General features: G+C 35.2%; 2 protein-coding genes and 1 long non-coding RNA gene across 3 annotated transcripts in view; 1 reads left to right on the top strand and 2 right to left on the bottom strand.

Moving 5' to 3' along the window:
- LOC133529523 (putative aminopeptidase W07G4.4) overlaps positions 1–14,622 on the bottom strand; it is a 95,659-nt gene that overhangs the window by 49,413 nt on the left and 31,624 nt on the right.
- Positions 1–14,622, top strand: part of LOC133529528 (uncharacterized) — a 37,691-nt gene that overhangs the window by 3,115 nt on the left and 19,954 nt on the right. Inside the window, exons 2-3 of the mRNA XM_061867259.1 lie at positions 4,374–5,191; positions 10,727–10,862. Of these exons, the coding sequence (XP_061723243.1) occupies positions 4,460–5,191; positions 10,727–10,862 (868 nt within the window). The 5' untranslated portion in view covers positions 4,374–4,459. The remainder of the gene's footprint in view (positions 1–4,373; positions 5,192–10,726; positions 10,863–14,622) is intronic.
- Positions 216–2,596, bottom strand: LOC133529805 (uncharacterized). The gene is made up of 2 exons (XR_009801217.1): positions 2,143–2,596; positions 216–496 (listed from the first exon to the last, which is right to left on the bottom strand). It is a non-coding gene; the product is annotated as an uncharacterized LOC133529805 (long non-coding RNA).

Genomic DNA, 14,622 nt, shown 5'->3' on the forward strand with positions numbered 1-14,622 from the left:
ATAGAAATAAATAGAAGCTGATAGTCCCGGATTCAAATCCTGGAAAGGGCATTTATTCGTGTGACGAGCATGGATATTTGTTCCTGAGTCATGGCTGTTTTCTATGTATTTAAGTATTTATAAATATTTATATATTATATATATCGTTGTCTAAGTACCCGCAACACAAGCCTTATTGAGCTTACTGTGGGACTTAGTCAATTTGTGTAATAATGTCCTATAATATTTATTTATTTATTATTTTAAATCTTGAGATGTATGAGTGATGATGATGATGATGGTATCCTCTTATCCCTCATCAGGGACATAGGACTCTCGGAAGGGATTTCCATTTTTCACGGTCCAGCACGGCCTCCTCAATTTCCGCCCAGCCGAGATGCAGCCTGCTTTTCCACTGTGCGCCTCCAGGTGGTACGTGGGCGACCTTGCCCTCTTTTTCTGGGGATTTTCCAAGTCAGCCCTTGCTGGGATAGGTGGTATCTCCAGTTTAATTGTTCTGTGTATAGAGAGAGAATATTTTAGTTACGGTGCCGTGAGCGGAGTTTTTGAAAATCGTAGAGCTTTTTTAGACCACAATACGTTTGCCGATTTCAACGATTCGAATCCTGATTTTTTGACTTTCACTCAATAGAAAAAAATAATCGGCCAAGAGCATGACGGGCCACGCTCAGTGTAGGGTTTCGTAGTTTCTATTCTGTCCGAACAGGCCAAATAGGGGCTAGTAATTAGTAAGTATCATGTAGTACATTACAAGCATGAGGGAGTATCTTCGCAGCGCTTTGTTTGTACGTCTTTTTACTAAGAGGAGAAGATTTTCTGCAATAAATCAAAAACGGCTGGACCGATAATATTAGGTAGCTATAGTTATTGTTGAAAGTACTTACTAAGCTTTTATTTCACGATTTTTTTCATATTTTTTGGACCCATGGTTCAAAAGTTAGAGGGCCACGGATACATTTTTTTTTCGGAGCGATTATTTCCGAAAATATTAGCTATATAAAAAAATGTCCGTGGAGACTCGTATTCGTTTTGAAAGACCTATCCAACGATACCCCACACTGTTGGGTCGAAACTTCAAGTTAAAAAATTTCAAGAAATATTATTTGTATGGGAGGTACCTACCTTAAAAAAATGTTTATTCTGTAGTTTTTATTTTCAATTTCAATTCAATTTCAATTTTACCGTTTTTTGCCATACAAGATTTATGTTTCCATGCCATATAGCAGCTTTCTAGCACTAACGATCACGGAGCAAAGCCGGGGACGGACGGACAGCCGGACATGGCGAAACTTAAGGGTTCCTAGGTGACTACGAAACCCTAAAAACACACAAAACTAAAAATATTAAAATTGCTTCTAAAAATTAGTAATATTATGTTTTGTCGAACTATTCGATATATTTTTCTTCTCTTTTTACGTACGTACATTTTTGATAAAATTTCTATTTGTTTTTTTATTTATCTCAACAATTAGAAAACTCATGAAAATATTGTTTGGTGAACTGATTATTGGCATCGACTTTGATTGTGTAGTCGCCGTTACACGATTGATTAACTTTTATAGCAGAGATAATTGTAGGTATCAAAGATGCCTCTTTAAAAAAAAAAAAATCATTGTACAGGCAAATGGGATTGATTCCCGCCTCTAATTTTTTTATGTACTGAATTATTTCATTTTCACTTTAAACGGTGAAACCCGTTTTGCCGCATACGACCTTATAGAATAAGCTAGCGCAAAAGCAAATTCACTACGCGCGAAGTATCGGGATATTTAGATTTAATTTATTAAAAAAAAATATTTTCTTAAAAATAAAAAATAAATTGTTTAACGAGGTCACCTTAAAATAATCACAGAATAAATAACAATACTATATATCGTACAGAAATAACACTTCCTACAAAACCGAAGTTTGACAGCGATTCAGGGACGATTCATGCTGTCCCTTTCTAATGTATGGCACTATCCCTTTCGGTTATTTAGGCTTGATAAAAAAAAATCAAGTCATTGTTTTATGTGTGGTCGTGCACGCATAGGGACATGAAGTTGTGTCAACCCTAATGAATGAATGAATGAATGAAATTTAATCCAGAAAATTATTTCCATATACATTATACATTTACACATAATTATATTACTTAAATACATAAAGAATTAAATTAAATCTAATAATTGCTCGGAAGAATGCTGAACAGAACAGAGCCGTGAATGCCCGAAAGGAGGAGCGTCGCCCTACTGAAATAACTTTATTTTTCATTGAAATAATCGAATACCTACATTGAGAAAGGTTCAACAAACGCCAGTGTTTTGACCTTTAAGTAATTCAATGATAGACGACTTATGAAAATTATTATTGACTCGACGTCTGGCGAGAACACACTTGAAGGGCACAATTGAAGCAGAGCTAGCTTAACCAAACTTGTAAACATGATATGTTTGCTTAAGTAGGGTTAGACGGGGAATAATAAATAATAAAATAAATATTAGGGGACAATCTTTCACAAATAGATCAATACTCAAACTAAGCAAAGCTTGTAATATGGGTACTACTGGTACTAGGCGACAATAGGTATACATACTGGTATAGATAAATACTTACTTGTAATCTAGATAATATTCGTACAAAAAGCTATCATCGAAATAAATTGTTATGGACTCTGACATCTTGCCATGCCTCACCTATGGCTGCCAAACTTGGACCTACGATCGCTACGATAATAATGTCGCGGTACTCGTACAATGCAGTCGGCAGTAATGTCGCGGTACTCGTCCAATGCAGTCGGCAGTAATGTCGCGGTACTCGTCCAATGCAGTTGGCAGTAATGTCGCGGTACTAGTACAATACAGTAGGCAGGTATGTCGCGCTACCATACAATGCTGCTGCAGTAATGCTGGTGTGGTCTGAATCCGAACGCTACCTTTAGTGGAAAATGCAAGATTTGAAGAATACTTAAGCGCTAATTACATTCACCCTTCCCGTTTTCAGGCCCGAAATCAGTCCCGATTTCGGTTCTGATAATCGTTTTCCGTTTCACGGAATATCAGCATAAAGTTAACAATATTTGAAATGTTTGTTTTTAGTGTCTTCATTCATTTTGTTTTTTTATTTTTTTTTTATTTAGGCTTTTATGTAATTTATGTAAACGAGAGTTTCTGTAACTTTTAGTCATCGACGAAAATCTCTTGGCTATTTTAGCAGTATCGTGCACTGTGTCTATTTCACTTTATTTTAGTATTTAAGGTTTTAGTTGTATTTTTAATTAATATACTGTAAAGTTAACTGTCATCATTTTTTTTATCTATCATCGAATACATGAACCTGAGTCATTACAATGTTAAAAATACTTTGTCTCTAATTGCCAAAAATGTTCAATGTTTCATATTTTTGCATATGAACCATTTTTTTACACTTCAAATATTATAAACGATGTGCTGATATTTGGTGTAACGGAAAAATATTATTTTTCGGGCCGAAATCGGGTCTGATATCAGGCATGATAAAGTGTGAATGTAATTGGCTCTTTATACGTTTTAAATTTTATGGCTCCACTCTCAATGATTTAGGGTGTTGTCTTTGGTGTTCAATTCACTGAACACTTTTTCAATTTTTTAATTCAAAAACTAATATTTGGGAGACCGAGCATTGCTCGGAAAACATATTAAAACTCAAAAATGCGCGTTTTCCCAGACATAAGACCTAGCTAGATCGATTTTTCGTCCCCGAAAACCCCCATATAGCAAAATATCATCGAAATCGTTAAAGCGGTTTCCGAGATCCCCGAAATATATAAAAATAAATATATATACAAGAATTGCTCGTTTAAAGGTATAAGATAAGCGATATTAATATGTAAAAAAGGCAAAAGATGATTTACATACAGATTTTATGCTTAATTATCGTCACAAAACTGACAGCGATTCTTAAAAACGAGTTTACGCAGTCGCTAACGAAAATGTGAAAAGCTAACTCGTGGTAGCCGTGCTAATTGTCATAATTTTAGGACAAAGGTTATTAGAGATTGCGAAGAAGACTCCAAAATATATGGAGATATAATAAATTTCATACTTTGTTCAGGTATTTGACAACCCTGTACATAAGTTGCTCTATTTACAAGTCTCGTTGTAGATCGCGACGATAAACACGGGATGATGGCTCAAGGAATTATAATAACTATGCAAAATAAAGGAACACAAATGAAATATTTATATAGTAGTAAGTAAAATGTAATAAGAAACGACAAGGCCACAGTTAATTTTGTACATACTAATAGAGATCTAAAGCTCGAACGCAATAATTCTGTTGAGATTTCATTTTATAGCTTTTTAGCATTAATACATTTCTTACCATTGTACTGTACAGTTCAATTTTTGTTGCAGAACATCAAGAATCATAAGAAGACGGCTACTGAAGGTTTTGAAATTAATCCTACCCACTAGCGTTTCGAACCACTTTACTACACAAAATGACAGAAAAAGCATACACATCGTTAGAAGATCAGTACCAAACAGTAAACGTGAGAAGAACCAGAGAAGATATCACTACAACCAGCACTGTCGAAGAAATTCTCAAGAAAATTGTACCCGCTAAAAGTTTTCTGTACAGAAATCAGGATAAGAAAAATGATAGAATATTTAGTTCTTATTTACCAATGGACTCCGGTACTCCGAAAAAGCCTAGAAGGTTTTTTAGAATGAGTTCATACGAGTATCCAATGTTCTCGTCAAAAGAAACTAAAACAGAAAATCACAACGACAGAGGATATTATTCAGTGAAAACTAACAGCAGATATTATATTCAGAAAACTTTCAGAATACCAGAAGCTAAAACTAAATACAAATCAATAACAACTCCTGAAGAAGTGAGTGAATCTATTGTAGAAGATCATTTGTACGAAGATTTGTGCTACACTGACGTAGAAAAAGAAAAAGCTGAAGAAGAGAAAAAATCAAATCAAACTCAGAAACCTTATAAAGTTATGATTCAAGAGTTATTCCAATCGTTCAAACTGCCGTTCTTTAAGAAAAATGAAGAGGCAGAAGTTAAAGAAAATGCCAAGGAAGTAGTTGAAGTTGTCGATGAACAAAAAAAGGAAAACGAGGTTAATTTCTACGAGAATGGCGACGTGGCAGTGGCTGCAAATATGTACGATTCCGTACACGCTGTGCGGCCGGTAGAAAGTGCGGCAAAGGATCGGGTAAGAAATTATTTTCTTTTTAGGTAAGTCATTTCTTTCTTTCTCTGGTGGAATCAGTTTTTACTATTTTTCCTTCCACTTGGCACAATTTTTTATCGCCTTCGGACGACTGCTACTCCTTGTATCTTTTAACATTACTGATACTATAACTTTTGGGCCTGGCTCTGGATTTTCGACCGGATTTTGAAATGTTAGGACGGGAGTATTGAGGGGCATTCCAATAAAATGAGAATCTTGTTGGAGACATGACGCTGATATTAAATATTAATAATCTACAGAAATCTGTTTAATATACTACTGAATTGAAAGCTAAGTTCTTAAACGTTGTCAGCTTCTTAGCTTTATCAGAAGTGTTGACAAATCCTGTCACGTACCCGACACGCATGGGAATGCCCCTGGGCCTTAGTTGTTTCGATATTTTATTTTCCACAAACTTGAATTAACTTTCATTATCTGTACGTGACTAATGCTTAAGTTACAAATCAATATAAAAGATTAGAAGTAAATGGTGCGGATCATTAAGTTTTATTAAGTTTTGGATTGTTAGAGCCCTCTTGATAACATCTGCTGAGAAAAATACAGACGAAAAGTTACAAAAACTTGTGATTTTTTTTAGCCAGAGGCAACATTAAGCCTCGTTTCGCTCGTGTACCCACAAACAGAAGTTCGTAACAAAGTTAAGCTAACTCCGAACGAGCCCTGTTTACGCGGTTATCACACTGATGGTGATTCTGTCGGTGTGCGAGCGGAACAGCAATTGCGTGTAATGTAGAACCGTGGGCTACTAGTAGTAGCATCACTTGAAAAACCGAGGAAAATCTTTGTAAATGAACACCTAGCCCCATTTTTCAAAAAACTTTACAAAAAGACCCGTGACATTGTGTCAAAATCTGACTTTCAGCATGTGTGGGTGAGGAACGGGAAGATTTTTGTTCGAAAAAACGACAATGCGCCATTGATAAATATACAAGATTACAAAGACCTAGAAAAAATCAAATGATTTTGTTACCGCTCATAGTGCTAACTTATAACACTGGTATTTATTTTAACACAAAACTGAGTAGGTTTAGATATGCTAATTGTTCTTTAAAGTGTAGAACTAGTACGCGTTTATCATATTTTTACACATTCACACGCACACACACATTGTTTACATTCCTCACTATATATATTTTACGCCTTAATTTACATGGTACTGAGTATGTAAGCGCTCGCTTTTTGTTATTAATGCATTGTTCACGTGACCCCATTATATTTTTACTGATAATAATATCCTTACGCACTCAGATTGCACTTGGAATTCTTATTATGCGTATTCAAAGTGATACCTAATAACAATATCTCACATAGAAACCTTTCCTTTTTATATCAAAATGTACGCGGCCTCCGCACTAAATGCCTTGATTTATATAACAATATATTGCTCAATGACTATGATATATTATTATTTTCCGAAACATGGTTGCAAGACGATATATTAGACAGCGAACTCTGCGATAATAGGTACACAGTATTTCGTCAGGATCGAAATCTTTTACTAACAAATAAAAAAACGGGCGGTGGCGTGATGATTTGCGCGCGGAGGGAGCTCGGTGCGGAATTATGTAACGATTGGAATGCAGCGTCTACCGAGTCACTTTGTATCACGATTCCCTCTCATAAAATAAACTCCACAGGTAACTTGCACATTGTTATTGCATATGTTCCCCCGGACCGTAATGAGCAACCAATATACCTAAACACTATTAAAGATAATATGGAATGCATTTTAAATACTCACCCGTCAGATAATTATATATTAATTGGGGACTTTAATTTAACTTGTCTTTTGTGGAGTAATAACTGCGAATATACGCTCAGCTCTGATACTTGTTTATTAAAAGATGCTGCCTTGGAATTTGTCGATCAAATTTATTTTCTAGGTTTAACACAATATAACTTTATTAGTAATTCTGAAGGCAAGTATCTCGATTTATGTTTTAGCAACTTACCTTGTACTATATCTAGATGCGCACTACCAATAATCAAAGAAGACAAATATCACCCATCGTTAAATATTTCTGTTTTAGACCTACACACTTTGCCTTTACGCGAAAAAATACAACCATATTTAAATTTTTACAAATGTGATTACAAAGTAATTAACGATTATTTACTATCAATTGACTGGAGCGTTATTTTAAATGCTGCCAACGTTGACGATGCGGTGGATTTATTTTACAATATTTTATACAAATGTTTTCACTTACATATACCATTAATCAAGCGACCTAAGCGAAAATTATCCCCTCAGTGGTATAGTCCTGCACTGCACAAAATTATTAATGAAAAAATGAAAGTACACAAAAAGTGGAAAAAGTATGGTAATCCTCGTGATTACGTTGAATTCTGTCTCCTTAGAAGTAGGCAAAAACGGGTGCAGGCTCAATGCTTTGATAATTTTAAATCTAATACTGAGAGGTTAATAAAACATTCTCCTAAACATTTTTGGAGTTACGTAAAATCTAAAAGGGGTGGATCTAACTACCCCAATAAATTTACAATTGGCAACACTGAAATAACAGATGGTCAAGATATTTGCAATGCCTTTAACAAATTCTTTGAAAGCGTATTTGTACCTCCATGTAACTCTAGTACTCACTGCTATCGGCCCCCCAATCCATACACAAGTGATGAAATTGTTAGCTCTGTGAACGTCTCTGAACCTGTCGTATTAAAGTTACTAAGTTCACTAAACAAAGATAAGGGTGCCGGCTGCGATGGCATACCATCAATATTCTTGGCATCATGTGCTAAAAGTCTTGCCTTACCTATTACATTGCTCTTTCGTAGATCACTAAAGGAGTGTGTATTCCCTACAAAGTGGAAACAAGCTCAAATTGTTCCCGTTCATAAAAAAGGGTCGAAATCTTTAATCACTAACTACCGACCTATATCGATTCTTAATTCTATTAGTAAACTCTTTGAAAAGTTAATCTTCGATATAATTTGCCCCGTTATAAAACGCGGTATCCCCGATTCTCAGCATGGTTTTCTTCGTGGTCGTTCTACCGTTACCAATCTTGCTCTGTTCTCCAATTTCGTTCTTTCCGAAATGGAAAATGGCGGTCAGGTTGACGTGGTCTACACGGATTTTGAAAAAGCATTTGATCGTGTAGATCACGACATCCTCCTCCACAAGTTAAATAACCTAGGGATCCACGGCGACCTTCTTCGTTGGGTAAGTTCTTACCTAAGTAATCGTTCCCAAGCTGTTGTTGTAGGTGGATTCAGGTCTAACTATATTTCTATTCCCTCTGGGGTGCCCCAAGGGTCGCACTTGGGCCCTCTTTTCTACAACGCCTACATTTATGACATAGGCCAAGTAATAAAACACTCTAAACATCTGTTATACGCGGATGATAAAAAGATTTTCCTACGCGTGCGGTCAGTCGATGATTGTAAACTTTTACAAAACGACTTGTATAGCCTATTGGATTATTACACTGCAAATAGAATAAATATTAGTATCGAGAAATGCCAAACAATAAGTTTTACCAGAAAAAAAAACCCTTTCGAATTCTCATATCATTTTAATAATGTACAAATAGAAAGGGTGTATTTAGTTCGCGATTTAGGAGTTTACTTCGATAGCAAAATGTTATTTTCAAGCCACATAGACACAATTGTGACTAAAGCTTACCGTAATCTTGGCTTTGTTATCCGCACATGTAGTCCTTTTAGATCTCCACTTACGTTACAAGTTGTATTTAATGCTTATGTTCGCAGTATACTTGAATATGCCAGTCCTATTTGGTCTCCATGTTACTCTATATATAAAGATCGCATTGAACGCATACAAAGAAAGTTTGTTAAACATATGAACTACAAATGTATGAAAATTGCTATGCATACTTCGTATAAGGAGAAATGTAAAGCTTATGGTTTACTTTCGCTGGAGGATCGACGTCTCCTGCTGGATATGGGGTTACTTTTTGATATCATTCGTGGACGTTTGGATTGTTCTGAAATTCTTAACTTCATCTCCCTACGAACACCCTTACGTCGCACAAGACATACAGCATTATTAAACATACCTTACCATTCTACCAAATATGGTAAAAACTCTGTCTTTGCACGCATCTCAAAAATTTACAATAGTAAGTTCAAAGATATCGATTTGTTTCTCGGATCCAAACACTTATTCAAATCTAAAATAATAAAGGTTGTATCAGCTGCTAGCCGGGGTAATCAGTAGAATGCATTGTATCGGTAACTTGCTATGGTATAAATGAGCGTTTCTACTCATGGTATCTTAATCAACTTATTATATAACTAATTAAAATTATGTAATTACATACACACACACACACACACACACACACACACACACACACACACACACACACACACACTCCTATATATATGTAGACATAAATATCCGTACTGGTTCTAGACCTAGCTTACACATAATATTGAAATATTGTTTTATAATGTATTGCCTACCTCAATATTCAATTCAATAATTAATCAGAGTAAAAAAAAAAAGGTTCTTTTTATATATTTGTTTAGCTAATTGTGTCTCAGTAAGTGCTCAATCATGTTCACTAATGTATACCTACTATTCTGTAACTACCTTCTTAACTATTTACTTATATCAAGATTTGACCTTGTGGATTACTGTAATTGGCTTTATACACTTAAAATTTAAAATTGCACATGTAATTATTATAAGCTGTTGTAATCCTGAATAAATAAAATAAAATAAATTAGCGCGCATGCGTGCGGGAATGTAAGAATTAAAAATAACAAAAAATTAAGAAACAACGATGTAATACTAAGTACATACAAATGCTCTGAACCTTAAATGTACATACCGGTCGTAAATATCTGCATAATTAATCTAGTTTAATATATTTTTGGTACAAAACCATAACATTGCATTGCATTAGTTACAAATAAGCAGGGGTCGGACAAAAAGTGCGGATGACGTCAAACCACTTATAGGATGATTTCAAATAGTATTTTTGATTTTCATAAACAATTATCACTTATCATTTATCAACCTCTTTATTAAACGATATCGCCACTTGAAATGAGTAAGTACGTTTTTGACTGACACATTGTCAATCAGATGAACAATAAATTGACTAAGTTATTGTTTAGCTATTGTATCTTCACGATTATATTTAGCTAAAATTTATATTTACTAATGTATAAGAAAACGCTCTAAAATGTCATCTTATAATCGAATATTGTGGCAATCCCACATACTTGTTCTAACTAATTTCAAATAATTATACCTTATGGTAACAAGTTTCGTGAAATTTATTTTATTCACTACACCACCCTACCACCTGTATTATTAATTCCATGGATTTATTTACGATTATTTTGTTACTTCATTAATACTACTTTTCTTACTACATGTCACACGGAAGTTTAAATACAAACTCAAACATCATCCTGTGTGCAAGATTACTATACGTCATTTTTACGTCATCCGCACTTTTTGTCCGACCCCTGCAAATAAGTCACTAACAAAAATGCTTGTAGGTGCAGATTCCAGTGGAAGACTACCTGGAGCCAATCCAGGTGGAAAGGGACCACCAGTACTGCGACGTGGCGCTGAAGGAAGACTCCCTGCTCCAGTACATCATGAACCTTTTCGAGAACTTCGGGATGCGGCGAGGTAGGTACCCGAGCGAGGGCAACCAGCAGATAAACGGACCGGGAGGACGATTCTAGTATAACATTGTGTTATGGGTTTGAAGGTTTGAACTAGTTTTGATTCGACCTTGACGATTGGCGATTGGCGGTGCATCTCTTGCTCTCGTACAATTTGTTTAATACTCATGTCTTGAAACCCTCGCAACGCTCAACATTCCTCTTTTCGAACCACTACTACATATATTCGTGGTTGAATTTTTCGTTTACTCGGGTGTCGATAGCAGACCTCATGGTGCAAGAATGCAATTCGTTTAAAATTATAATTTGTCTCTCTTCGTTCGATACTGGTTATCGAATTAGCAAATTTCTTTAGCTTTAAATCGTTTTATTGCGTAAAGAATATAAGTAGATCTCTTATAAGATAACTAAATACATTGGGTTGAAGGTTGAAGGTCAATATTTTCCTAGCGCAAATACATAAATCACAATTGGTGGGCCTATAATTATTTGAAGAGTTCCTTTGTTTTCTCCAGATTCCCATCTTCAAATCCTGACGCGTTAACAATGGGGTCTGAATTAGGAAAATATATAAAAGAAGTCAAGAATAAGATTCCGATGAATTGAGAACCTCCTGGGTCAAAAACGTAAAAACCGGCATCTTTTCTATGGACATTACAAAAGTTAAGGGTTTGGATACTTATAAGAATAAAGAAAAAAATTAGGCTTCAAAGTCAGTTTATTGTATGATATGTCCGCTGGAAAGAAATCTGAAAAAAGAAATCATCGCATTTATTCGTGAATTATTTATATAAGAATTCAAGTCTTGGAGACACTTTACATCTCTAAGGATATTTTAATGATCGTTTTTTTAAATTATATTTTATTTCTGACAGTTAAAGCCTTTTCATCTCTAAAGAATTCTTGTATTTGTTTTTTGTATGTTTTATCATACTTTTTTTGGTGTAATTCGACATTTAGAGACTGTATACATCTCTAATAAAGTATCTAATAATTCACTGATTCGATATTTGTAATTGTATTTTGTTATTTTTATTGTCTGTAAAAATTTGACGTGTAAAAGTGCCTCTGTGGCCTATTTGCTGAATAAATATTTGTATGTATTGTTTGATAAACTATATCTATAACATATAAAACTACAACATAAGAAATACATTTTTAAACATAAAATAAATAAATAGTTTATCATGAAATGGTCCCGCCTCAGCCTAAATGCTAACCCAAAAGTCAGCGCTGATCTTCCGGCGTATAACCTTAACGCCTAGTTAAAAAGTTTTTACCCTCCTTCTTTATTAGGTAGGTAAGTTAAAAAGAGGGAAGAACCGAAGTAAATATAATTATGGTATATTCGTGTTTTAAATTTGTTAAGAGGGAAGCATAGCTTTGCGGTCCTAACGAAATAACGGTACTTTTTCTATGAAATTCCATTTTGGGAGAAAACGGTTTCCACTAACTAAATCTAAACAAATCACTTTGATTTTGATATCGATCACTTCAGCATTATATAGGTATTCTAGATTTATAGGTTTCGCTTTAAATAGTATATGTATATATAAAAAAAAATTGTTGCAAATTAAAAAAAAAGGAAATCCTATAAACCTTGTTTTTACCCGACTGCCAAAGGGAGGAGGGTAATGTTTTTCGAGTGTATGTATGTATGTCTGTTTCTTTGTGGCCTCCTGTAGCTTAAACGGCTTGATGGATTTTGATGTATGAGGTATCGTTAGATTCGTTTTTTGGGGGTAACTAAAAAGTTATAAATAAAAAAAAAATTGTAAAAAAAACAAAAAAAACCCGACTGCATACAAAAAAAGAGGAAAACAAGCCCCACAAGAATATTGTTGTTGGTGGTAAGTATCGCAGGCGGGGACCAACAACCAAAATGACTATAAGTAACCCTCTGTTGGTCCCCGCCTGCGATACTTACCATCAACAACAATATTCTTGTGGGGCTTGTTTTACTCCTTTTTAGTGTGCAGTCGGGTTTTTTGTTTTTTTATAATAATTATTTTTTCATTGTGTCAATAACATAAAAAAAAAACATGAATAATGGAAAATATTTAGAAGTGGAAAAACGTTTTCTCCTTTTGTTTGAACGATCAGTGGTATACTCCCCTCTTAAAAACAGCAAGCCGAGTCGTCCTTGTGCCAATTTGCAGTCCAATTAACAATATTAACAATTCAGAACTCGGACAGGTGCCGCTAAGCCTTGAGTCAACAGACGAAAGCTGACAAAAGCTCCCGAAGGACAAATCTTACAAACACGTCAATAAATTAAGTGACTTTTGGAACATTATTTTTGCACGACGGGATTTAAACGGATACAATTTATTTGTTCTAATTGAACTGGCATAACATTTTAGTAGTATAGTCTTTCCGTTTTTAGGGTTCCGTACCCAAAGGGTAAAACGGACCGTATAAGACTCCGCTGTCCGTCCATCCGTCCGTCCGTCCGTCTGTCACTAGGCTGTATCTCATGAACCGTGATAGCTAGACAGTTGAAATTTTCACAGATGATGTATTTCTGTTGCCGCTATAACAACAAATACTAAAAAGTACGGAACCCTCGGTGGGCGAGTCCTACTCGCACTTGTTCGGTTTCTCTAAGCTCAAATAATAATAGGTATTAAGCAATAAATATACTGATTACTGATTATTACGCCATAGTAACTGGTATAACAGGCTATGCCTATAGTAGTAGTAAAACACTTCATTGTACAAAGAGAAACATGAAATAGGAAAAAAAAGCGTCCAAGTGCGAGTCGGACTCGCGCATGAAGGGTTCCGTACAATTTAAGACGTATTAAAAAAAAATCTTCTTACTAGATCTTGTTTAACATTTTACCACTTTGGACACACATTTTACCACTTTGGAAGTGTCTCTCGCGCAAACTATTCAGTTTAGAAAAAAAATGATATTAGGAACCTAAATATCATTTTTGAAGACCTATCCTTAGATACCCCACACGTATGGGTTTGATGAAAAAAATTTTTTTTTTTTAATTTTTATGACGTATTAAAAAAAAACTACTTACTAGATCTCGTTCGAACCAATTTTCGGTGGAAGTTTGCATGGCAATGTATATCATATATTTTTTTTAGATTTTTCATTCTGTTATTTTAGAAGTTACGGGGGGGGGGGGGGGCACACTTTTTACCACTTTGGAAGTGTCTCTCGCGCAAACTATTCAGTTTAGAAAAAAATGATATTAGAAACCTCAATATCATTTTTAAAGACCTATCCATAGATACCCCACACGTATGGGTTTGATGAAAAAAGATTTTTTGAGTTTCAGTTCTAAGTATGGGGAACCCCCAAAATGTATTGTTTTTTTTCTATTTTTGTGTAAACATCATAATGCGGTTCATAGAATACATCTAGTTACCAAGTTTGAACAGTATAGCTTTTATAGTTTCGGAAAAAAGTGGCTGTGACAGAATCGGACAGACAGACGGACATGACGAATCTATAAGGGTTCCGTTTTTTGCCATTTGGCTACGGAACCCTAAAAACGGATATCATTTGTACAAAGAGAGGTATGGGCAATGTGAATGTCATCTCGCCTTGTGTGGTAGGGCACAGCCAGTGGATGTCATCCCAGATCTAGAGCAGAGCCCAACTGGGGAAGTACCTCCACCTTACAGAAAACCGCAGCCAAATAACACTTGACCCTACTCATAGTGTTGTGTTCCTGCCGGTGAGTAAGGTTGCCAGAGCTCAACGAGGGGGGTGGGGTTAGGGTCGGCAACGCGCATGTAACTTC

This window comes from Cydia pomonella, chromosome 21, assembly GCF_033807575.1.
Source record: "Cydia pomonella isolate Wapato2018A chromosome 21, ilCydPomo1, whole genome shotgun sequence".
NCBI lineage: Eukaryota > Metazoa > Arthropoda > Insecta > Lepidoptera > Tortricidae > Cydia > Cydia pomonella.